The 26,044-nt window shown below is 46.2% G+C and overlaps 2 protein-coding genes across 3 annotated transcripts in view; one reads left to right on the top strand and one right to left on the bottom strand.

Annotated features, from left to right (window-relative positions):
- LOC120904974 (vesicular glutamate transporter 1) overlaps positions 1–19,319 on the top strand; it is a 27,575-nt gene extending 8,256 nt beyond the window's left edge. Inside the window, exons 3-8 of one of the 2 annotated variants that reach the window (XM_040315555.1) lie at positions 11,226–11,508; positions 12,801–13,034; positions 13,110–13,574; positions 13,644–13,829; positions 13,907–14,092; positions 14,955–19,319. In XM_040315555.1, the coding sequence (XP_040171489.1) occupies positions 11,226–11,508; positions 12,801–13,034; positions 13,110–13,574; positions 13,644–13,829; positions 13,907–14,092; positions 14,955–15,344 (1,744 nt within the window). In that variant the 3' untranslated portion in view covers positions 15,345–19,319. Of the gene's footprint in view, positions 1–11,225; positions 11,509–12,800; positions 13,575–13,643; positions 13,830–13,906; positions 14,093–14,954 lie in introns of both variants that reach the window. The other variant, XM_040315554.1, reaches the window with a different exon arrangement.
- Positions 19,290–26,044, bottom strand: LOC120904977 (lipase member H). The gene is made up of 4 exons (XM_040315560.1): positions 25,122–26,044; positions 20,484–21,185; positions 20,247–20,415; positions 19,290–20,176 (listed from the first exon to the last, which is right to left on the bottom strand). The coding sequence occupies exons 1-4, from the start codon at positions 25,192–25,194 to the stop codon at positions 20,059–20,061; spliced, it is 1,062 nt and encodes a 353-aa protein (XP_040171494.1). The 5' UTR covers positions 25,195–26,044; the 3' UTR covers positions 19,290–20,058.

Genomic DNA, 26,044 nt, shown 5'->3' with positions numbered 1-26,044 from the left:
GTCGAGTTGCATTAAAACGTTTGATGTGGTGGTAGGGACTTACGGTCAGAATCAAAGAACAAACGGGAATATTGAATTGTTTAGAGCAAAAAGAGAAGCTTATTAGGGTTTAACCACAATGTATGGAATAGTTTTGGAGGACAAATCATTAGAAAACATCCTTGTATTCTTGGTTAGTTGTTCAACAAAATTAGTTCCTCGTACTTAAGCCTTGATTAAGATTGATGGAAAATCGTTAAAAAAAACTTTGAAAGTATTCAATAATTAAATTAAAACTAGCTAGAGAGCTCCCTTCCGACTGATTGAATCAGAAGCAAATCAATTAACGCCGTCCTCACCGTGCGCCCTTCACTCTCTCCCTGTTCTTCTCTCTCTAATGATAATTAATATCGCAAGAAAAACCTTCTGAGATAATCATCTCGAACATCATTTTGTCTTGCCAGCCTTGCCTAGACAACCAGAATAGAAGCACTGCAAGTGACGAAATGGAAAAACGAAGAAGGTAAAACTTTTCAAACAATGATCTATTGCGGAAGGAGCGGTTACCGAGGGGACAAGCGGGATGAAATGAGTACTTTTATCTTAATCAGCATTTTCAAGCGAACCAGGCCGCTCTTATGTTTAAAGAGTGACGTTAAATTTCATTCACCGTGAAGTGTGCGTGGCACATCGAATCAGGAATTAACCACCACGAAGTAAAAAGGACCGGGAGGGTGTCCTTGCTCATCACCACCTAGATGGAACGAGGGTCTTTTGGTCTGATGTCTCACTTTTCTCAATGGCCCTACCGTTGCTACCGTTGTTGACGAGGCCGTTTTCCTCCCTTGCTCTCATTAACACGCTGTTAAAACCCTTGTGTGTGTGTAATGGTGGGAAAGCATGGTGGGTGGCAGGGCAGGGCAGCCCAACAAGTGAAAAAGCGTGATGTGTTCTGGATGAGGTAAATCATTGTGGTGTAACGGTGGGTATCTCGCTGGAACGTGATACAGTTGATGTTCCCAACCCAAACCATCCCAACCACTATGGATGTTTGGGAAAGTTCGCTGTCGGGGTTCCATTTTGTAAAATTGTGCTCCCGAAATGAACAACAAACGTGATGGTTTTGATTAATCAGCACATGAATTGATCACGTTCATCATCGCTCTTGAGCCGCAATCGGGCCATCAATATCGAGACGAGCGAGCGAGCGACAAACGAGGACCAATCCTTTTCCTGCTAAAAGGCGCATTAACGCATTGATTCACCTTTAAGGGAGAGGAGCTGGGCGAGTCCGGAGTCCAGCGGGAGTTAGAGTGGTGAGCTGGAAAGGGGGCAGCTCAAAGCTCTTCTGCTTGAGAGCTGTTTTGTTGTCATCATTATATGCGGCTTAAATGATTTCCCCCGGGGGCTTGCGGCTGTGTGGCTGCTCTTCATCGTGTGAGCCAAGGCCGGAAGTCGACTCCCAAAGGCTTGGAAATGTTGCATTGTGTGTTGGGAGATGGAGAAAATGTCTCTGATTTTAGTTGAAATGAATTTTACCTTTACTAGTGGTGTGGCTTTTTTTCGTTCTCCTTCTCGCTCTCTCTCTCTCTCTCTTTGTTGTTCAATCTGAGCTGCTTACGTTTTGACTCAAGAGGGAAGGATTTACGGGGATATTCTCTATCGCTGGCTGGTCTAGTTGGACTTGCGTTTGAATCGTTGCAAAGGTAGAATGAGTCATCAGTTATAGAACCACTGTGATGAAAAATAGACTGCTGATAGGCATGATGGAATCAAGAAGGAGGGTGACAATCCTGACGTCCCGACTCGTTACACACTGACAGCTTCCGCAATCGTTGACAAGGGCTCAATATCACGTACGCATGGGAAGGTGATTGATACATGTGTCTTTACGCGTTGTGGCTTTTCGTCATGTTGAAAGGCATTAAAAAATGAGAACAATCTGACGAAAAACATTTGATAAGGAAGGGAGGTACTGTGAAGTTGAATGGTTTAAAAGGTTGCAAATCATTCGATAAGTGATTGGGTGTTGGCCGCAAACAATAAATCATGTTGATGTTTAATGTGCAAAACTAACACATAAGCAATATTATACAACTAGTCCCGACACTACAATGCCTTTAATTTCATTTCCATTACATGCTCCCGTCTTCATAAAGTGGGTCATACATTGCACGTGAACTTTGCTAATGGTAAAATCAATAGCGATCAACGCTCTCTCTCTCTGTGTGAGTGTGTGTCAAACATTCCGGGCATGCCCTGGCAGTCGTTCGCATGCCAGCGTGTACGGATCTCATTTTTATGTCCAACATTGTCCACGTTTTCCGTTGCATCTTCAACTGAAGCATCGTGTCGTGGAAAGTGAAATGCTTTAAAGCCTGTTACACTGCTTCAACGACTCCTTTCAGCTGACCGAGAACAGCATCCTTACAGGGTGCTCTAGGTTGTTGACTCACACTGGCTGACTGGTTGGTAAAATGTTCAATTTATGAAACGTGTGAGAGCTGCAACGAAAAGGAAAGCAACGGTTTTGGGAACACTTTCACCAGAAGACATCTTCTCTAGTAGAACGCGTCTCTTACTGGGAAGCTACCACGTGAATGAAGATGTATCCTTCCAGCCCAGCTTGTTCCAGCAGCCTCACCCTATCGAGGTCAATCGGAAGGAGCGAAAAAGTATGCAAAAAAGCCGAGACACATTAAGCCACTTGTCTGGTGCGTGATTGGAATGCGTAAAGTTGTGAAAACTCGCGACACTTTTCATTTCCCGTTTCCCGAACGAAGCGACACCCAGCATTGTTTACAGTGGATCTGATAATTCATTCGTTCCGGAACGCTTTTCTTTATTTTTATTTTCTGCATCCTCTGTGCCTTCCCTTTTGCCAGCGTTTTCTATTTGTCCGATGGGACGAAAAGGTGAATAGTAAAATCTGAAATAAATGAAACGACGTCTCTACTCCCGGGACGATTGTTGATCCTGACTGACCCTACCAAGGCTTCTACGGGTGAATCTGATAACGGCCAGTGTCAGGGGGACGGGGTGGTCGTCCAATCCCCTTCGGGAGCAAACGCGCCGTGGAGTGGAATCGCACGATAAATAAACAAAAGTGGCGAAATCTCAGGAAATTGCTTCTGAAAGCCGATCCTTAACACTGCTGTGACAGAATGGGGCGAGTGAAAGAAAGGAAGTGTGAGGTGAGGTGATGACAACCGTGCCTGGATAGTATGAAATATCCCCGGAAGTAGACAAAAAGGGACACACGCTATCTGTGTCCGGACACGCACGCTAGCCTAAGCGACATAAAATGCGAAGTAATGACTAAATTATGCCAGAGTCATTTTCGGACCGATAAATGATCTTAATTTGAATCAGTAGGGAACACAGAGAGATAGAGAGAGAGGGTCCAATATTTCAACGTACTCCATTGTTGTCCTTTTTGAACGCAGCTTCGTAATGAGTGTTGTTGAGAATGAGTGAGATGAGAGTGAAATGTGTCGGATGCTGTGGCCCCTCACATGATGGGAAAGTCACGCGCCTCGGGTCCTCTGGTTTGAACGCCTGTATGCGCGACGGAAGCCGACGACGGAAGGCTGTTATTCGTTAAAGTAATTAGAGCCGTTTAACCCCTTGGCGTTTTCGGCTGGTCGTAAAGATGTTTTTCTAGTAGCGGCATGATTAGTGTAAATGATTGATGAAGAGTGTTGTTGGTACGACATTGAGTGCTTAGGGTGCTTGAGACAGGATGAAGTTGTGAGAAACCCAGAGTGCAAAGAAGTAAAGCGTTAAACATAAAATATGAAAAGATTTGCCAATAATTGCAAATAATTCGATATCGATTGCTAACCAAAACCTGAACCAAACCAAACCACACATCGCACTCCTTCAACAATCGGCTCACATTATAATGTTTGATTGCAAACGCCTGCGATCGCCCTGAATATTGTGTACGCCAAATACGCCAGCCAGCTCGATTGTCACGTTTCGCTTTCACTCTTCCAACGTCTTGAGATTTCAATTCACTCGCTTGGTCCGATGTACGGCTTCTTTCGGGCACCGGGGATTCCGGGTGGCAAATGGGGGTCTTTCCATCGTGAATAATGCACTTCCGCCCTTTCCTCGCTTGCGATCGATTCGTTTTAAGTGTACGGAACAATCGACAATCGATATGAGGTTTCGTTTTGGGTGGTGGTGTTTTCGCTACGCCACTCCTTATCACGTGGCCCTTCCGCACGCGCTGTGTGTGACGCTAAGATGCCTTTGAAGGTATCGCTCCCTTCCCCACGTGCGTGGTTGTTGTATGAAAAATTGCCATTATTTAGAATTCCGAGCTGGTTTTTCCGTAGCAAGCGTAGGAATTGAATTTCAACGGATTTGTCCCAATATTTCAGCGCGCAAGTGGTGGCGTTTGGTGCGAAGGACGTCTCACTTTTCGATGGCGAGAAGACGGCTTTTTTTTGTTTGCGTCTCTCTATCCCGAACGCAATAAATCAACACCCGTCATCTGAGCTTGGCGGCATCAAAGCAGGCGCTGGTAAAACGAATTGCGCCACAGTTAGTGTTCATCGGAGAAATGACTTTAAATTACATCATTACGCAACAATAATCAGCGCTATAGGATGGCTTTGGCGCAATTCGTTGTTCTTTATGCGGGCACCGAACGGGTTGTAAAGTTTCTTTTTATTATATACATTGGTGGGAAAGGGTAAATCTTCGTCTCTTTTTCCTTTGTCGTTCTCCCATCACTAAGGACTCCCTTGGCGAATATCCTCAAACCCGTGAACGCGTGAACCAACGTTTGCAATGTTTTTGTGGCGTATTTCGGCACTGAACTTCTCACTCAAGTACAACAACGGCCCCCTTTTGTTCCCTTGTATTGCAGGATTGCGAGGGTTTCGGTATACTCCTTCGGCGAGGGGAATCTTGGGAGGATTATTGGGAATGGTTGTTGCAAAATCCTCTTGCTGACAGCGTTCCGGACACCAGCTCCAGCTTCAGTTGAATGTTTATGTTTTTTCGATTTTTCTTCTCTTGAGATGTGGTGGGGTTGGAAAGAATCGGGCAAAAGCGAGGGTAAAACGGGCGGGAAGGATATCAATCCTGCCAATTCATTTGATTGCTGTTTTTCTTTCCGTACAAGGGGTCATGTATCGGTTTTATTACATTTCTATTTTTCTTGTGTCCTTGTGTGTGTGCTTCTCGGGCTTCGGTCTGTTTGCTTGACGATTTGATCGAGTTTTGCGTAAGCCTCAGCAACAGGGAATGGGTTATAGAAATGGAAAAGTATTTGGTATGAAAAGAAGAACTAAGTCTTCAAATGATTGACAGAATGCAATAGTTTATTTCAGAAATTTGGGATGCCCTCAAATGTCAAACTGCCACTATTGTGAATAGAGCATAGTGATGGAGTATTTCCACCACTGTACCACTGACCCAAGACACTCATGGAGTATTTCCACCACTGTACGCTTCAAAACGGGGGAATCCCCTTAAAGACTACAAAGGAGAAAGGGAAAGAAACAATAACAACTAATGCTACTTTCTTAACAGATCTTTTTTTTCTATTCCGTACCACATCTAACCTTTATTTCTTCCCGTGCCGTACTAAACATGGGAGATCTCGGGAACACGAAACAGCAAGAACTGTGTCTTCTATGGCCAGATTCTATTATGTTGCGTAATCTGGACGATTCAATCTTTTAACAGCTATTTTTAATGATTGCTTTTCTGTTTCCGTTTCGGATGGCCAGTCCGAACTGCCAGCAAACTTGCCGAGCACGTTGTTTTGGACTTTTCCATCCTGCTTGTTATCTTCTTTTTTCATGCCGTGTGACGGCAAGATTCTTTTTTTCCTCAACTTTATTTACCACGTCCAAAAGCAGCTCCAGAAGCCCCTCGAATGGATGCCAATGGCAACGTGCAGCAGAAAGAATCTCAGCTGGGCAGACTTTGTGGCAGCGTCGACTCGAACTGGACTGGAATATCACTTCGGTCGTCCCCTGTCCTAGGATGTTTGTTCCGGTGCTTCCCGAGGTTTTTTCTGCTTCTTCTCTGGCGCCACACAGATAGTCCAGATGGAAGTAGTCTGATAATTAGATCGTGAAAGAGCAAAGAGTGAGTGAAAGAGCAGACAGACACAGGTCTGATTGCCTACCTTTCTGAAGCGTGGTGAGGCGGATGTACAACCGTAATAGGAAGGAAATTCAATTTCGCACGAACGATTACCGTTTAATGAATAAATAAGTGGTTGGGTTTTCTTTTTGGGTCCATTTATAGTTCCTCGTGCCAAGGGTGAGGGCGCGGAAGGAATGAAAATTATAAAGCCCCATTTCGTGAGGGATCGTTGTTTAGCAACAAAACGATTGGCCAATAAAGACTCTCTTTGCTCTCATAGTGCCATGGTTTTCAAGAGTGCATATTGTTCCACTTTATGTTTTGAAGTGGTCCACACCACACTTAGTCTGGATGCTGTACCGTAATGGTGGTCGTGGTGGCAAATCCTTTTTTAATGAACTGCGCGAATCCTACGCCCACAGTCAAGTCCATCAATCAAAACTTCATTAAAGCCAACCGTATGTGTTACGCCGTGTGCGCTTTGCAATCGATGGAAGTACTTCAACCGGAAATTCAATCATCGCGGTACAATGAAAGGCTTAATCGAATGATGGGCCAGCAGTGATAAGAAGGGCCCGCTTTGCTGAGGTTCTTTCGGTGAGGTGAACATGTGATGTGACCTTCAGAGTTTTGCCTCTGGATGGATCCTAGATGACATACGTCGATAGGGACTTATCTAATTTTGATTGATAACCGTTACAGTTTTCCCTGATTGTGTTGGGGGGTTTGGGAATCTCGGGCAGGATAATATTGGTCTCTGGAGGACGTCTCCCTTGAGAGAAATAGTCGGTTTCTGTTGCAGGGAAATTGCAGACCTTGCACGCAAATAAACAAGTCACTTAACCCCTCGACGAGGGAAACTGGTTGCGGTTGAAACAGTAACTGTTATTATGTTTACAATGCTGTCTGCTCTGTCCTGGTGTGGCAGGATAAAGCACGCCAAATATTGATGGTGGTTCATAATTTAGAAATTAAATTTATTTGCATATCTCTTGTTCTTCGCTGCTGGCTGGGTTAGCGAAATGGTTCTCTTTTCAACTCATCATTCAGAACTTCATCACGTCCATCCAGCAAGATAGATAAAATCTGTCCAGAGAAGCATCCAGAGTAGAACCTTCTCTCCCTACGTTTGGGCGCTCGGTTTTAATAGCTTTTAAGCAAATGTTTGACTTTCCGGTGCGGAGTGTATGTGTGTTGTGCGCGTGTTTACATCAATGTTCCAGCCGGCAGTCAGTTTTTAATAACATTTCTCATTTCATCCACTCCTGAGCTGGAGGGGTTTATTTGTCTTTGCGCTTCTGGGCTGAGGGGTTACTGTTCCTGTTTTGTGTTGATCCACGGTGTAGTACGGTTCATTGCAACTATTGTTTGCAGGTGTTTTTGTTAGCCAAAGGGCAGAGAGAGAGAGAGAGGGATTGCAATGGTTTGCGATATTAAAATTTGAGACTACTTTGAAGAAAGATTCTAAATAAAATTCTTAAAAACGTTGAAAATGTGTCATGCTTTATATAAAATATGTACTTTCATTGCCACCACACGCAGCTTAGAATCAATTAGCCAAACTGCAAACGTTTGATATCGTCAATTACCAACCTGGCTGGAAGCGCTTATCACCAATCCAACAACCCTCGCTGCGTTTGCCAAAGAGGGGGAAAATATACGCTACAAAAGTAAAGCGGATTGTTACCAGTTAATAACATAAATTATGTATTTCTTTCCCACGCACCCCTAGCGCGGGAAGGGTGCTTGCCTTTGGATCTTGCAAGCTGTGTGTTGCTTCGCACGTTTCGTCCTTTTCCGGTTCACAGTCACAGTATCGCGAGCACAAAATCAAATCACAAACATAACAAGCAAATCAACACACAACTCCCAACCGGAAGGGGCCGGATGGTTGGTGAGTGCGAGCTGAGTTAGGTACCAGGGCTGCGAGGTACATAATCATAAAAGTTTCACCACAGCTCCCTCGGGACGTATGAATTTCAGTGTCGAAAGGTGGTATGTTTTCATCAAATATTCACCTCCAGCAAGGAATGTGTACGGAATGCGGACGGGCTGTGAGGTTGGTTTGGTTGGGCTGTGGGACGAATCGTGCGCTTTGAGTTTGATTGACCAGCAGCTCACCTGTTGCTCTGAAGAAGGGTGAAGCTGTATACATGATATATATGAAAAGTTTAGATCATATTTTACCAACGGTTTCAAGATTTATATAGCAAAAATAAGTTCAACATAGTACCTGTGTTACATCGATTTGTGTTGCATTACTTAAGGAACAAATTACCCTTGTAAGTTGAAACTGTGTCCGCCACTTAATACGCGAAAAAATACAATCAAATCGTTTAGTGCGCTAAGTTTGTTTACATCGCTCCTTTCATTCTCCTTTCACTCGCCCTCCCAAAACCGATGAGTAATCGCAGCTCCCAAAGCGGTAGGAAGATCCCGGCCGATTATAGCATTTAGCTCACCAAACCAACCAAACCGACAAATTCGCAGCATCCCGGCAATTCCCGGGTAATCCCGCCGACGGCCAGATCACGTTACAATCACAAACACACCTTGATACCATGCCGGCTGGAAAATCCCGATGTTCCGCCAGCCGAGAGAAAGGTATCGTGCGCTACCTAAGCGAGTGAATTAAAAGATAAGTCTCTGAAGAATTGTAAATGATATTTACGGGGAATTGGATTTCAATCAATGTGGCCCGTGTCTTGTGCGTGTCGGGCTTACGGTTTCGAGCAGCTGAAGTCACCCTGAAAGGTACGTTTCAAGGCAACGCCGACACCGACGAAGTTGCTTGCAACACTGTTCAATCTGTTTGAAGTGCTGACAAATTTAAATTAAAAATGCTTGAAAAGCGATTTCATTAATTTCCATCCAACCGATAGAGGTTGGAGATTGGTTTGGATCTGTTAGGTAGGTAGGTAGGCAGGGGTTGACGTATTTGGGGACGTTATTGCCTCTACCGTCTGGCACGGTGTGCCTTCGGTATGAATTGTCTGGCGTCGGAAAAGACACGTGCTCGACTGGTGAAATTGATATTTATGCGTTAAGAGTCGGGAACAAGGGTGGAGAACGGTTAGATAGAGAGCAAGTTTCATTTGCATGCTATGCTACTGTGAAGGGGGTTGTTTGGGTGTTCTGTTTAGATCATAAATCTCGATTATGGTCAGTGGAAAGTATTTTTCAAATCAACTGTAAGGATTACGATGTTCGTAAGAGCGAAGTACACTTACAGTAGAACGTATAAGCATTTGTTTAAATGAAGTTAAACAACTATGATTTGGTTCGGGAAACCATCACTGCTTATCCCTCCTTCTTATCACATTTCAATGCAATCAATCATAAATGGCACGAAAAGTTATTTGGGATTAATATGAAGCATTCAGCAAAGCATTCCGTTAATCTCTCCCCTTGGCGTTGGACAAAAGATCAGCCAACGTCATCATCGATGCGCCAATGACCATCAGCTTCGGCTGGATGATTTGGTCAAACTTAAGCTCCAGAAGATGTGCCGACTGTCGTTCGAGGGTTGGACCGGAAATTCAATTTCATCTCCGTACGCTATCCCCCCCAAAATAAGAAGCAGAACCGACGGCTTGAAAGACGAAACTCGCTCGCAACGCTTGAAAGCGGATATTAGTAAACAATATTATCAAACCTCGAGAAAGTAACTTAATTATGTTTGTCAACGATAATTCCTGCCAGCCGGTCGATACCAGGGTAGACATCAGTGAGGCGAGAGTGGTTTTCCTCCCTGTTTATTTCGCTTCTAATAAATCTGGATGGATGCAGGCATAAAGGGAAGAAAAACACTCTCATATTCAGAATCTCTCTCCCATCCTGTTTGAATGTATGAGAATGCTTGCGTTCGGAGCGTGTCTAGCCACATCCACTGCGAGATAAAAGGATAACTTTGTTTTCGGTCGCCATCAAGATTTGCCGACGGGGCCAACAAACGACAACAACGAGGACGGTGTGACTTTCGGCAGCGATGCCGCTCCGGTCGCTCTCGGCTTCGAGCGTCTGTCGTCCATTTATTGGGTGACATTTATCAAATCAATTATTTTTTATGCTTCTGATGCCACACGGCACACGGTGAGAGAAGGAATATCGCACGATTTATGACGTGTCATAAAAAAAAGTTCTTTTTATAGAGGGAGACACACAATTTGTTGTGGTAAAGTGGAAGCCTGATTTTACAGTGGTCGATAGACTTCACTGGGAGGGAAGCTTTATTACAGCCCTAGAACCAATGGCAATGATTCATAAACATAATCCCAGCGCTCTAACGAACCGTTTTTCTTACATCATCCACTTTATCAAGTATGTGATCACGCTTCGCAATCAGCAGCAGTGCGACTGGTGCCCATTTGAGGGTAGAGACAAATTATCAATTACATTGAAACGCTTTGTCTTTCGCCGGTACAATATAGGTGGAAAATTCATTTCCATCTCATTCTGAAGGACCGCATTGGTCGTGGAGAGATTTGTTTGTATCCCGCTGGCAAGCGAGACCCACCTTCCCGACGGGGGCCAACAGCTAGGAAGCTGACTGCGACTACAACCGGTACCGTTCATCATCACAGCAGGATAATGGTGTGTGGGTGCACATTTACATCAAGCTTGTGCTCGTGTGGGTGCTAGTGGGACGAACATCCTATCCCTGCAGTGTCTTTATGCTCAGAATGGTGGAAAACCCGTCTTGTCTAGTATCCTTTCACACACTACGGCGAATAGACGACGATGAGCGCTCTCGTAAGACGGTAGCTACGCAGCGAAGCAGATAAGAGCACGGCAACGAAACCAACGAAAGGCGAAGACATTTGCGTGAACGGAAATGACATTAAGTGGGTCTTTTTCATTTAATTTCATTTTCTCAATTATATTTGGGCGCGAAACGCATTTTGCTGACAGCTGGGAGTGTTTCGGGATGGTTGGTTCAAAGATTCGCCTTAACCGGTGGCAAAGGCATGCATGAAAATGGCAAAGAGAGGTCGCTTTTAAGGCAAGAAATCAACTGAGAAAGAAAGTTTTATGTTAACAGAAATAAATGAAGCTTTTCAAAATGACCTCAACCGTATCGTATAACAGTGTATAACAGTAACTCAAAACCCCGTTTTCCCATTTTTTTCTTCCAGTGGGTTCGAGAAGTTCGAAATGCCCAAACATGGCTACGACCAGATGGATGGGGCCGCGGTCGGTGGCGCCTACCAGGCCGATACTGGCGGCAACGACTCACCGATGTCGTTCGAGGAGATTGAGCGACCACCGTTGCGCCACGTCGACAAGTACGTCCGGGCGGAGTGTCCCTGCATCAAGACGACCCGCTACACGATCTCGCTGATGACCTGTCTGGGCTTTATCATATCGTTCGGCATGCGCTGCAACATGGGTATGGCCAAGCTGCAGTTCGAGAACGGGGTAAGTTGTGCACCTAGGGTCGGACCGGGCGTAAATTGCACGAGTTCCATTAGCCGTGCGCTTCACCGTCGACGATAATTATTCTTCTGCCAGGGGTTTCGAGCCACGTGCCGTTGATGTCCTTTTGTACTGATTCTTCGCTTCGGTCTGATCGGCATGTTTCGATTATAATTTTGCCACGCACTGCATGATGAGCAAATTATGTTTTTCGGTCCGGAAATGGGGCCCCATTTTGTCACGTATTTCGGTTTGTGGTGGTGGTGTGTCTGCTAGGAGGTCATAGAGTCACAAGAAATTATAGCTAGAAAGCCTCAAAGCCATGTTCTTTTTACTCTTTCCTTGGTGCCTACGTTAGAAGTGTATGTCAAATGTGTACATGGAAGTGGGAATGGGGTTTTGGGATCCTATATTCCTCGTGATGAAATAACAGGGACATCGATACCTTCATATGTACGTAAATAAAAGATAATGAACAGGCAAAATAAAGCACGGTCACAGGGAACCAAAAATACCTTCCATGACCCCGTGGAAGGAGAGATCGTTCAACCGGTAACCGATAAGGTTGCACGAGAATGTCCGAAACCCTGAAATATTTGGCGAGGGAGTAAATCAGGAAAAATATGAAATTTTATCGAGTCAAACATAATGGAAGCATTTATTAGAAATGCGACGACAAAAGATGATAATTTTTTATTCATGAGTCATTGCACCGACGGGGTTTTCCCGAATGATGGGTTCCGGGGTGGGAGTGGGAGCGCAGCCCCGCTCAACGAGATATCATCAATGAGCGTGGGGTTGGCGCTCGGTTGGATAAAAGGACGAGAAAAAAGGACACACGCCGACCGAGGGGAGTAAAACGGATAAAGAAGTCGACCGGAAAAGCCGGAAACGAGCATAAAGAGCGAGAAAATGACAACAAACCCCGAGTCGTCGTCGCCACCACCGTCGTCGCTGTGATAACCTCATCGACGCCACGCTGCGAGAGCGCAAAACCGTGATGCGTTAACGGATGTCGTTTCAAGTTTTTTGTTGCTGCGTGTGTGTGTGTCGTCTGTTTGGTGTAAAAGATGTGGTCCCACCGGAGGACACTATTGTGTTGGGAAGGTGGATTGAAGATGGGGTGGTAAAAAGTACGCTCGACTTCCGGTGGCATTGGCTCGATTTAACAACGGGAAATGGCCATATTTTTACTGTTACTTCTTGATTTCTACTAGGAAGCCATGCTCGGAGCATAGAAATGAGTATTCATGTTCATTTTTTTGTATTCAATGCTCTCCATTTTCCTTCTCCAGTCGGTGAAATACAACTGGACCGTCGCGATGGAAAGTGCAGTCGATTCGTCATTCTTCTGGGGCTACCTAGTAACGCAAGTGCCGGGCGGTTTCCTCGCGTCAATGTTTCCAGCAAACCGCATCTTCGGTACGGCCATCGCTATTTCGGCCTTCCTGAACCTGCTCGTCCCGGGTGCCATGATGCTACATCCAACGGTCGTAATTCTGGTTCGAGTGCTCCAGGGCCTGGTAGAGGTGAGTGACACGGAGTGTTTGCGCCTCCAAAACTTTCCAGACTTTACAGAAGCCGTATGCGTTTTCCTCCCCCAGGGTGTAACGTATCCCGCCTGCCACGGTATCTGGCGCTTCTGGGCCCCTCCGCTCGAGCGCTCCCGGCTAGCGACGATGGCATTCAGCGGCTCGTACGCCGGCGTCGTGATAGGCATGCCCATGTCCGGCATTCTGACCGGCTCGATCAGCTGGCACGCACCGTTCTACTTTTACGGCGTGATGGGCCTGATCTGGTACTGCTTCTGGCTGTGGCTGTCGTTCGAGAAGCCGCGCCAACATCCAACCATCTCCGTGAAGGAGCTAAAGTACATCGAAAAGTCGCTCGGCGAGTCGGTGCAGCTGCCGATGCCGACCATCGCGACGACCCCGTGGCGTCACTTCCTCACCTCGATGCCCGTGTACGCGATCATCGTGGCAAACTTTTGCCGATCGTGGAACTTTTACCTGTTGGTGCTGTACCAGAGTGCCTATCTGAAGCACTCGTTCGACTTCCGGATTGAAGAGGTAAGCTGAGGTTTTGTTTTTGGTTTGAGGAGGCTCTACAAAAATGCTTACAACTGTTGCAACATCTAGACTGGTATACTTGGAGCACTGCCACATCTGCTGATGACGATCATCGTACCCTTCGGAGGCATGCTGGCGGATCACATCCGAAAGTCGGGACTGCTGTCGACTACCAACGTGCGCAAGCTGTTCAACTGCGGTGGATTCGGGCTGGAGGGTCTCTTTTTCCTGGTCGTAGCACATGCCACTAGTTCTGTAAGTGCTGTAATTCCTCTTACGTGTTGGTGTTTGTGTAAGTATTGCGTGATTTATGTGGTTCTCTATCTCCACAGATGGGTGCAGTGACGGCGCTAACGCTCGGTGTTGCCTTTAGCGGGTTCGCCATATCCGGTTACAACGTCAATCATCTGGACATTGCGCCACGCTACGCCAGTATTCTGATGGGCATGTCCAACGGCATAGGCACGATAGCGGGCCTGATCTGTCCAATCGCGATAGACCACCTGACACGGGGGCAGGTAAGTGTGTCCCTTTAATCGGATTGTGATCCGGCTGTGAGCCGGATTGCACTTCATCTATCGCTATGAAACATTCCTTCCGCCAAATGGTTTGACTCAGCGACTTCTCCACTCATTGCACCAAAACGTTCACTGCGCTCAGTGAAGCTGATTCAATGAAATAAATTAAATTTGTTACGATGTTACATGCCCGATGACTTTGAACAAAAACGCATCATTCCCCCGGGCGTCTGGCGAGTTTCCCGGCTGGCTGTGGAACAATGCGAAACCCTACACTTCGGCATCGGCCTCGGTTCTCGATGTGGCGAAAGAAGTGTTTTCCATCCATTTTCCACCCCTTACATCGCATGCTTTCAGTGATGACTTGTCGGGGAGTCAGTAGGTTGGGAAAGGGATATGGCTTTTAAAATCTTGAAACTGTACAACTGTTGACACGGCCCGGGAGGGTGAGACTGTATGGCAACCGTTGTCAGGGGATGTGATTTTTGCGGCGTCGGCTGTTTTCTCGCCCATCGCGCAAAGCGGTTCCGTATGGAGGCTTTTATTGTCGATTGGAGAGAGATTGAAGAATGGATGGTGAAGAAGGGTTCTACTTTTTGTTGTTACGTATAGATTTTAGCTGAATCAACTGTTCCGTGTGGTTGTTTTGTCTCGTTGCCATGCATAAACAAGCAATTGAAAAGGATGCAAATATTTACGGCAGCGTGTTGGCTGCGTGTGAATGCTTTGATGCGCCTCGCCACCATTTTGAAATGGATATTTTGACATCCAAATGATATTTATAGCACTAAATAGACTTTTTTAAATTGTTTCTAAATAGTTTTGTTTTAATGTAATCATGAAATATTTTTCTCTATTTAAGCCCAAATCATGTTGGTCAACAGTGTTCACGATAGCGGCGACGGTCCACTTGGTGGGCATCACGTTTTACGGCATTTTCGCATCGGGCGAACTGCAACCGTGGGCTGAACCGACCGTCGAAGAGCAACGAGCCTGGGATCCGGTTGGTTCGGGGTACGAGAAGGAAACCACCTTCAACGAGGCCGGGGACGGTGGAGCAGCTTCCCCGTCGGGGGGAATGATGGACCCGTCGGCACAGATCAACGCCACCAAGACGGTGTCGTACGGTGCGGTCCAGCAGCACGTCGCCAACAATCCGTTCGCCTATCCGACTGCGATCAGTGAGGAAACGGTACAGCCGGAAGCGAGGGACACCTACTTACACGGCAACCCGACCGAGCGTACGTATTGACCTGTGCGCGCTAAGAAAACCGTAACATTTAGTATGAACTAGAGAGCGAACATGCAGCGAAACTATGTTTAAAAGCTGTGTTGTTTTTGTTTGTTCCGTGCATTTGTTTGGCAGAAAAGTGCAATAGTAATCGTATATTGTAACAATGTTCAGCTCGATGGAAGAGGAGGGACAGGCGACACGCGAGCCATGAGCAAACTGAAATACAAACAAGTAAAATTAACCCTGCTTAAGCAATTACAACACTAGATAGTAATTAACAAATACCAAAACAAAAACATACACAAACAAGTAGCAAAGAGGCACATTGTATTTACAACGTCGAAGGGTGTACATACACTAACAGAAGAAAAAAAAACACTGACATAAGTATTTAAAAGATATATGCGTACATGCCATAATAATATAATATACATATACTGTAATTAATAACTACTGCCGCAAAGGACTAACTAACGATGCAACCAGAGGATTACAACTGTTAAGACAACGCACTGAGTAAGAGAAGCGGGAGAGTGGGAGAGTGGGAGAGTTTAAGTCATCACTTATTGGGATGGTCTGTATCTGTAAATCTGAGATGAAATGATTAAACAAGCCTAATCGCTAATCTACCCAGCACAGTACGTTGGCCTCTACCCATTGGGCGCACAGTACATTGGGTGGAAGAGTATGTTAACCACTTTTAAAATCAACAAAAAACTGTCAATTGCTAACGAGTGTCTCGAACACCCAGTTCAGTGGACGTACAGTGCCCGACGAACCAACTTCTCCAAAGTAAAATGGAAGGATAGTTCAAAGGTGAACGTACTCCGCTAATGAGTTTTCCAGCATTCCTCAACTAATTGCACATGTTTGGCGCTCTGTGCGTGTGCGTGGATGAGCGTTGTAATTACATAATTTCCTGATTTTAGTTCCAGCTAGGTAAGGAGGAGCGGAGTTAAATTTGAGGTGTCAACTCACTCTCAAAGGCTGTGGCGACAATAATAAAACGGAAGGGCGGGCTGAATAAAAAAAAAAACAAAACCGGCTTCGACACCCAACCGAAACGTAGGTTAAGAGATGAGGCTTAGCTGAGCGCTAAGTACAGTGAGTTTAGTTTACGTTAATTGTATATTTTTAGCCAGTGTATGTATGTGTGTGATGGAAAGGGGCAGCTGCAATAAGCGCATAAGCTTGGCTTATGCAAGAATTGTACATTGGGTTTTGATTTTTAAGCGTATAAGCTTCAATACGTTCGATGCTAAGGCCTGGGGCGGTAGATGGCACACTGCACCGTACTGCGAATGTGACAAAGAAACAATAATAAACAACGCTAGCTGGTAAGGTTCGTTCATAAGGACATAAAACAGGAGGAGGGGTAGAAAAGAAACAAACAAATCTAGTACTATAAATCGTTCAGTGATATAGTGTATTAAACAGCTCATCAACAAAAGTTTAAATCGTTGCAAATACGAAGTGAAACCAAAACTAGTAGACGACGAGGGCACGGTGAGAGCTTCGGTCAAAGCAGAAGCACACACACCGATCGCGGGCAAACGAACGACAGTGGAGGCTCTCTTGTGCACTTAACTAATCTGGCAAATCTCCAAAATTGATGATTGGGACAGTGGGGAATTGGAATTCGGAAAAAAATACAACACAACCCGTCTCACATAGCGATCCTTTGCCGCGATCGCGGTGCAGACTGCGTGGCTTATACTCTACGGCGTCGTGCTTAACCGTTTAACCGATCGCACACCGTTTAACTGGGTATAAACATACCTACCGATGCAGGCGAGGCGGTCAAGGTGGTCAAGAATCATCCATACAAACGGGTATTATAATGCTAGCTGGGAATGGTAAATAAATGTTAGCAGTAACACACAGGTATGATTTCGATCGACACACTCAAACACACATAGGAAAAAGAAGAAGAAGAAACAAAACCAAAAAGAAACAAAAACACTTTGCACAAAATGTCTCTTACGGAAACGTGACCCCTATACGCGATCAATTGAAATTTTAGTGACAGTAGGTAGACCTTAGTTCCTCTTTCCTCGTTCTGTAGAACCCCCCCGCTCAGGGGCTCTCGATCTATAAACCCTCCTGACACGATCGAGCTGTAATCTATCTCACATTCCATCTTCCTCCACTACTATCATACTATCATGGTTTGTTCTTCCAGTGTTAAGAGAGGCAATGCAATTATTGCCACTGTACATGACCTCAGTTGTTCCTCCCCCTGGGGGTGTGCTATTTGATCATCTAAACGTTGTAAAATATGGAGAAAAGAAAATCAATCAGTCCCAAAAACAAACGAACACGATCATGTAGAAGCCCTACACGTCGACCATAACGCAGAGAGGGCTCAACACTTGGCTCCCTTGGTGGAACGGTTGAACGCCACACTTGAACACAATGTACACAAAAACACGCAAAACAAGTACGCATAGTTTATCAGGATGACAATCAGCAGTTGTTTCATCCTCCCTTTCTGGTAGTGTATCCTTCCCTTTGGAGCGTAGCGCGAGTCGGCAGTAGCGTGGAAGAGGACGTCGGGGAGTGCCGGTGCAGAAGACTCGCAGGAGCGCGTTAGTAGGCGCGTCCGTTAAGCTAAGATTAAAGAGAGATATTGAGGTGAAGTGTGTAAAGAGATATGCAAAACCAAACTATTCACTGACACTGTTGAGACTCTATACATATATATCTATTATGAATGTACGGTTCCGTTCCGATCCGTTCTGTTGATCCGCGTTTCTTTACTGTTTACCAATCACGGATGTCGTTCTAGCTGTTGTTGTTAATTCAAATATATATATATAAATGAATGTATCGGGGCCCCCAGGCACTACAAGCCAGCGGGGATCCAACGTATTAAAAAAACACGACAGGCAGATGGAACACGGTTCCGGTCGCAAGAGGGCTGTAACAGCCGCACGGCCAACCCATTCCTGTACTGCCGGTCGAAAAATCCAACTGGTAATCGACACATTACCGCACAACAATACAAGAATATTACGCAAAACATCATCGCAAAACCCAAACCCGAGCTGCCCGCGTGGCGTGGCTCGGTTAGTTGTATTTTCGTTGTTTCCGGAGTAGCAGCATAGCAGCCTGTAGTGTAGCAGTAGTGTATTAATATTATATTAAAGATCGGGTCGGCCGGTATCCTTTGCTAAACAGCGAGGAACGGGCCAGCCTAGCTGTAAACGTTGAATAGTAAATATCTTGCGAGGCTTGCTAGAAAAGCCAAAAACACATTGTACATTGCATATATACACAAAACGTATTGCACACTATACTTATATACCGTATACACTGGGCGAAGGGGATAGGCATATTAGGAGGCAAGAGCAAAGAGTAACCAAAAGCAGGAGCAACCTGTATTCGTGTCCCTCCTCTTCACTACCCAATTCTGTAGGCGAATGTGGCATGAACAGAGGAAAACGAATATTCAAACACTGAAAAGAGATCTGCTCGATCTAGTAAAGTAAGTAAAAAGTCGTCTCGCTGTTATAATCGCATCATAATCAATCATCGTAACTAAACGCGCTGTAATGGAGCGAATTGCAGGCAGTGTGTGTGTGTTTGCGTGTTTGTGTGGGAATTGAAGGATAAACTAGGGCGGGAAAACGGAAGACTAGCTTGGTGGAGAGGACAGACACACATGAACGATATTATTATGGCATTAACTAGTTAAGTATTCCTTATTGGCAATAGCGTTTAGCGAAGTGTATGAAACTTACCACCTTCTATCGAGTGAAAAACGAAACAACAAACGGTAACGAAGCGCATGGCCGTGGTGTGATCGTAGTGTGTGCGTGGTAGTGGACGTCAGTTGGGGAGTGTGATCCTCGAATCATGAGTGTCTCACAAACCTCTGCATGTTACACTCACTCATTCACTCACACAGTCACTCACTGATTTATTCGACATCCAACATCCAAATAAAATGGTGCGCATATATTTAAACTGTTGAACTGAATCAACCCCTAAGTAGGCAGTACTTTATTTGCTACTTGACGTACAAGCGTTTCCCGAATCCGAAATATCAATTCCCAAGTAACACATTAACCTTCTGCTGTATGTTAGCTATCCGTTTTTCTTTGAATGATCTATGTACAAGTACTGTTTTCCGGCAGCAATATTCTACTCTTGGAGGTTCTTGAACCAATGTCCACAACGTCTGATGAACACAAGTAACGCTTTGCCCCATCTGTTGTGTAACAAATCGGTTGAACCAACGTAATTCGCTTTTCTCCCGTGAAGGTTAAAGCCCCCACGTGCGTCACTTTTGACCGGCTCGCTATAGAATGGCGAAGATCAAACGAACGTCTTATGTACAATGCTTCTTAATCCTAACCTTAGCCTACCAGGGTTCCTAATGCAACTATCGCTACTAATACTACCTTCTCTACCTCGCTACTTCATTTGCTTTCGATGATTTCGTTTCATTATTCTTTGCGGTGGAGAAAATTAAATTTCCTTGAATCAAATTCATTAAGCTGACGTCATGATCGCTGCTTTGTGTAAGGTCGTTTGCTCATTACGATCAACTGCTATGTCTTGCTTCATTTTTTTTTACAGGCTCGTTGCCCTCGGCTACCCTTGGCAGCTAGTTGGAGTGGAATGTAAGCGCTAACCTTTTTTTCTTGTCACCCCACCTCGTTCCGGACACTATATCACAACCATTAAGCTTTTGACGAATGTTAACCTTCTGCTTTTCTGTTCTGGTTTACTTCCGTCGAACGCCAGCATATTCGGAGGTTTTCGCTGTTCGGCGGTTTTTGCCAGGAAATCCACGGGCATATGGAGGTTTAGCGTTTGTTGTGACGTAGAACACACCACGAGCTCTGAAAAGAGAGAGAGAGAAATCCCAATTTCAATCGCTTTTGCTAGGGATGTAACACGATCCATACTCACTGTCTTGATAGATGCTCTCCCATGAGGACGTACTCGGAGTCTTTCGGTTCGCACCAGCCAAGCAGATATGAAATCAGCGTTGGACACGGTCCAGCCCAGAATCCTCGTTCGCTGTTGATGGACTCGATGAAGTATGGCGTCACTTTCGTGTGATCACAGGCAAGCGTTTCTAAGAGAATTGGAAATGTTGGCTATGTCAATTCTTTGGAATCATCGTGAATAGTTGTCTCTACTTACGAAAGATGGTGGAGCTAGCACAGCCTGGCTGACTCGTGCCTCCATTCACATAGAAATCAGCATGTCCTCCTGGACTCCACTGTCCCAGAATACCCGCTCCCGTGTGTATGATGTCAACGAAATGTGCATCCGAAGGATCAAGATCACGCGAATTGTTAGATCCCGCGTAGAAGAAGATTGTTGGATCGAGCCCAGTAATCCGTCCCAGTTTTCCCTCCGCAGGAGTCAGATAGTTCGCCACCAATCCAGCAATGTGCGCTCCAACACTGTACCCGATCAGGTGCATATCGTCCGGTGGGACTCCCCGTGGGTGGTTGGCAATGTACTTCACCAGCTGCGAGACACAGAGACTTCCAAAGCGTGGAGCCCATTCGATCTGATTCAAGCACGGTTCCGTCACTGCCGATCCGTAGTCGACGATGATGATGTTGTAGTTCCCGCGGGTAAAGTATGCCTTGCGCATATCGGGACTCGGGGACAGATTACGACCACCACCGAACCCATGGATGACGATCTTCACCGGATGGGAAGGATTCCAGTGCGTGTAGTAGAGCGATTCTGGATCCAAAACGTCGATCAACTCCGGCGTCTGCTGGGTGCGGCGCGTGTACAGATAGAACTTGATCCGGGGATGTGGACAGCGGTACGGTTTCTCCAGGCACGAGCTGGTATTGAAGACATTTTTGTTCTCCTGCTTTTGAGCTGGTGAGGACAAGATCGAGAAGGAAAGTATGCAAAGTGTTAAACTTCTTGTGAACATGGTTGGAAGTTGTTGATCAAGAGTCGCCTGTTGGACACGCGCGATGATGTGTTTACTGCTTGAATGGAGCCACTGGCGCAATGCTACGTAGTCGACAGTGGCTCCATTCAAGTGCGATCGGAATGATATTGCGACAAAGCCCTTTAAGTTGAGGCGTGCCCATTACTAAACGAACGTCGTTACTAGCAAGCCGAACGGTGGTAGGCATCCATTTTCATGAAGGTAATAATTGACCCACATAGATGGAGGCCTCGCACAGAACGCGTCGAGATGGGTAGCTTGAGGGGGCGAAACATGATTACGAGATGAGTTTTATGAAAAATGACATTACTGCACCCGGCACCATTCTTGCCGTGGTGAATACCATACAGTAACGATCGTTTACCAGACGATCGCAAAGGATGGTGGTGGTGGAAGTGATAAGTGGGTTTTATGTGCGAATCACAGCCTTGCTTTGTAACTGGAAGCAGTTGTGTAACTTTTATTCCAGAAGCATGTGAATATTACGCATCGTTAAACCTGCCTCTTAACTATGTCACACGTGGTGGGTGTGTGCATTTTTTTTCCTGCTCCATCGCTTGGTGTAACGTAATCGCGAAAGAAATGTCGTTTAATGTGCTGTCGTGCAGAATTACGTCCATGAAATGTTAACCACGTTTACGATCAACTCCATGTTGATGGCATCGTGAGGGCAAAATGTGTAAATATGTATGAACACATGTTGAAACAGTGATCGATTCGATTATCTATAGATTAAGAAATAGTACTACTTTGATGTCTAACTCTCCCTCAGACAGTAGCAGATATTGTTTGCGTTAACAGATTTGTTCCACTCCGCCCCAGCCTTGATTTCACCTCTCGAAAAGCCCTGCCCAAACAAAGCCGGCCACTTCACCGATGCTTCCCCACTTTAGCGTTTCAATGACGGCGCGAAGGTAAGCGACGAACTGCGCGAGTGGTTTTGACAGCCGCCGAATGATCTTGCCCGACCCGATCGATCTTACTAGATCAGTGCACAACAGTACAATGCCTCGCCGAGGGGGCATTCACTGTCCACGCGTGACGACGCACGTGACCAACCTGTTGGAGGTTGTTAGCGTATTGTGCCATGTGCGAAAATCGCCCGATGCGGCCCGTCTAATTCCGGCCGACCTTTGCGCGAAACGAGCTCGATCGGAATGCGTAATTAAGCCGCCCCGGCGTGGCGCGTTCGTTTGAGTGAGAAACAAATTGTTCTTGGTAGTGGCGCCTTTTTTTCTGGCGGGCGTTGCATGAACGAATAATTAACCAGATGAAAAAAGAGAGATTTATTAATGATGCATGTGCTGGAGTGGTTGTATTTTTGAAACTGAAACAGTTAATTGAAAGTTGTGCATGACGCACAGGTTTCATTCAATGTCTTAAGCATCCTCTGTCACGAAGAGCGTGCCAACAGCGAACGATAATTTGAAGGAATGTGGCCACACTTCTTTCCCCATTGTTTTCATATGAAATTAAATACACTAACCACCTTTGTCAACGTAAATGCTGTTTGCAAGCACGCAAAGCGCGATGATTCACCTGTACATCGCAGACGAACGGCAAACACTTTCACCCAGCCCCGGCCCGGTCTCGAGGAAGTGTAAGTACACACTTAACAGATCGCAAAAAGTGGAACAGAAAAATGTCAAACTAAGTAGCTGTGCCGGGCAAGGTATGTTAAAGAGCGGCAGGTTAGACAAAAAATGCCGGCATTCAAAGGAAAACGCACTTACCCCGGGGGCGGAGCAGGGGAAATGTGTCTACTGTTTGCATCGTTTTTATGTGGTTTGAGCGTCGACCGGCCTCATCATCGATTACAGCATAAGTTGAGACCCCACGCCAGCCACGCTTACAGCACTCCAGCGCACATACCGCACAACGTATCGTTTGACGGACGTCTGCGGGACAGCAAAGCCCCGTAAAGCCCCTGTGTGTTTTCGTGTGAAGAAGCATTACAACGAAACGATCCACCATGCCCCCTTCTACGCGTGTAATGATGCCGCTGCTTCACGGTTACCGATTTCCAGGTGGATCGGTCGTCGTCGTCAGCGTCTCGTTGCACACTGATTGCATCATGCAATCGACGATGCACCGGTAGGAATCAGTAACGCATTGTTTCGTCCACCAGCATTAAAGAACTTTCTCCAAATCCTTTCTGGCATGTTCGATGAATCCTGGCACTAAGACCCCAGCATGGTGCTGTACTAACGGAGGGTGAACTTCCAAGGCTCGCAAATGTGACGCGATCTTGCAGCGACGTCACATCTAGGGAAGGCGCCAGACCCTGCCAGCTTGGTTGAGGTCGCTTGGAATGGATTCCGGTTATGACGGGCCTTTCACTTTTAACCATGCATGGTTAGCCGGTCTCTACTGCCCCGGCTCCAGAGTGGCTTCCTTGAAACGACCAGTTCCGACCGTATAATCTCCCGCTCTAGTACACCCGCGTGACCGATAATTAGCCAGCTCGATCTAGCGATCGATGCGGGTGCCCCATTACCATCGGCAGCGGTCCCCGCCACGCCAAGGTTGATGTCAGTGTTTGAAGCATTCCCGTTTCTCTGCTTGAATATTCGCACCCACCGCACACACACACACAGCATGCATCGTGCGTCGTGCACTTCCTAGTTGCGCAATCTCAATGGCCCGAATTTTAACACACACCAAAACCAAAACAAACGAGGGCACCAAAACGCACACCGGTGCGATGGATGACGGATCCGGATGGCTGGACGCTGGCAAAGGTTTGTGGTTTTTATTTTGAGTTGGTTGTTTGCAAACCGCGTGCGACCAGTGACGCTCCGACAAAAGGGAGCGTGAAAATAACGGCCTCTCGTTTTGGGGTTATTACATCAACCGATCGCCCGATGGACGGACGATGATTTGTTGTGTTCGGTTGACTGTTTGTAGAGGTGAAAATTGGAACACAGTCCCGAGCGGGGACACTGGGGAAACGCGTCAATCGAACGCGTTAACCTTGAAAGGAAAGACGTCGTGATCGGGTTGTGATTGAGGGAGGCAGGGCTACAAATGGTGTCGCCCCGATGGCTCTGTGTCACCTGTGCGCTGGGGAAGAGGAATGTCTCCAAACCAGGCGGCAGCGGTTTGTCAACCCGACCGGCGTGTTAAATGAAGCGGTTTTTGGTTGATCGCGCGTTGAATTTGACTGTGAGCCCACACAGAGTGCACAAGGGCTTGAAGCAGTGGGTTAGTGGTACGCCTCGATTGAGGTGTTTTGGATTGTGGACAGGGTGACGAATGCAACGTTGGGGCTGTGTTGTCACATTTCTCGGTCTTTCTGTATGATATCCGTTAACATTTTAGGCAATACTGAAGCTTTCGGTGGGTGTTTGAGCTCCGATGGGTTCTACAAGCGGGTTTCCAAGGGTTATTTTGTGGATGTCTAATAACGAATTCTAATTAGCTGATGAGGTTAATGAACTGCTTTATCTCTTTACTTTATGGCTTGTTGGTGTGTCACAAACGTTAGAGCAAGGTCATGCCGAACTCCACTATCTTTATAGCCACAAGGCGAGCTTTTAGAGCGTATCTCTACATGAAAACCGGTTTTTGCTTTAGTTGCTAGGGTCGTTATCTTCCTTGTTCGTGACGGAATCTCAGCAAGTCATGATTAAATGAAAAAAAAAGAAATAGGATCACATCTCGATTGGAACGAAATGACTACTAATATCCACTTATTTAAATGTTTCCATAGAAATGTTTCCCTGACGTCTGCAACTAAATCAACCGTTTAATACACCTACAAATAAACCCCCAACATAATCTAAGCGAGAGTAACCTTCAGACGCGCAAAACCTTCCCACGAGCGCGCGCGCGCCAACACTGCTGCTTTTGTTTACCTTCCGTGATGCTCTGGAACGCCGCCAGCGCAATGAAAACCAATCCAATCGAAACGAACGGAAGTTGCTGCATTTTCACGGATTGCACCAAACCACTGTACTGTGCCCCCCTAAAGCGCGCCGTTTTTAGTCGGGTTTATTTTTATTCCTCGGCGTGTTACAGCTTTGCGCTGCGTATAGGCCGAACGCACCCCGCGGGCACAACACACGGCACGCGCAATCGATGACGGCGCTGCGTACACACGTTACTGTCTGCACTGCAACAACTACACCGTATCGAACACTTTCGCTTATCTCACTCTCGCTTTCGTTTGGTTACATGTGTTGTCGAGGTTTTTTTCCTTTTTCTCTCTCTCGAAAACTTAAGGTACGATTTTGGTTCGATTGCAATTGCGGTTGGAAAAATAATTCGCAGATTGGCCTGTTCCGTCCAACCGTCTGCACCGTCACACACACGCACACGTCTTCCACCCGAACGCACAGCTGATGATGATCTTGGGACGGGCTCGAGTTAAGTAACCGCCTTGCCTTGGCGCGAATCGAAATTGGACGGTGCTGGATTTATAAACTTGGACCGTGGTGGATGAGACGAACGAAAACAAACTTGTGGCACTTTCCTTTGGGGGGTTTTCCCATCCGGGTTTTTCCGGTGGCTTCTGTGATCATTGGACTAAATATTTTTGCACAGCCTGCGAAAGCTTGCTTTACTTTGCGGACAACATTTGCGTACTTTCCACTGCATTCACTTTTATCCGCTTATCGATACGGCGAACCCCTGTTTATGCACAGAAACAAACGAAAAGACGGGAACCAAAAAGAGCACAAACCACGGGGACGCGGTAGTCCAAACGAGCCTGGACGCAATAGGCGGAACCGCACCTGGCACTGGTTTTATGGAAACTGGTTAGCTGGTATGCGTCGGT

Source organism: Anopheles arabiensis, chromosome 3 (genome assembly GCF_016920715.1).
Source record: "Anopheles arabiensis isolate DONGOLA chromosome 3, AaraD3, whole genome shotgun sequence".
Classification (NCBI taxonomy): domain Eukaryota; kingdom Metazoa; phylum Arthropoda; class Insecta; order Diptera; family Culicidae; genus Anopheles; species Anopheles arabiensis.
The sequence above is the reverse complement of the archived record's forward strand: the minus strand, read 5'-3'. Positions and strand labels throughout refer to the sequence as shown.

Coding starts and splice junctions, on each gene's coding strand:
- LOC120904977 (XM_040315560.1), bottom strand. CDS start 25,194: ATGCAGCAACTTCCGTTCGTTTCGATTGGATTGGTTTTCATTGCGCTG. Junction 20,416..20,483: donor TGCTAGCTCCACCATCTTTC/GTAAGTAGAGAC, acceptor CAATTCTCTTAG/AAACGCTTGCCTGTGATCAC. Junction 20,177..20,246: donor GGAGAGCATCTATCAAGACA/GTGAGTATGGAT, acceptor CTCTCTTTTCAG/AGCTCGTGGTGTGTTCTACG.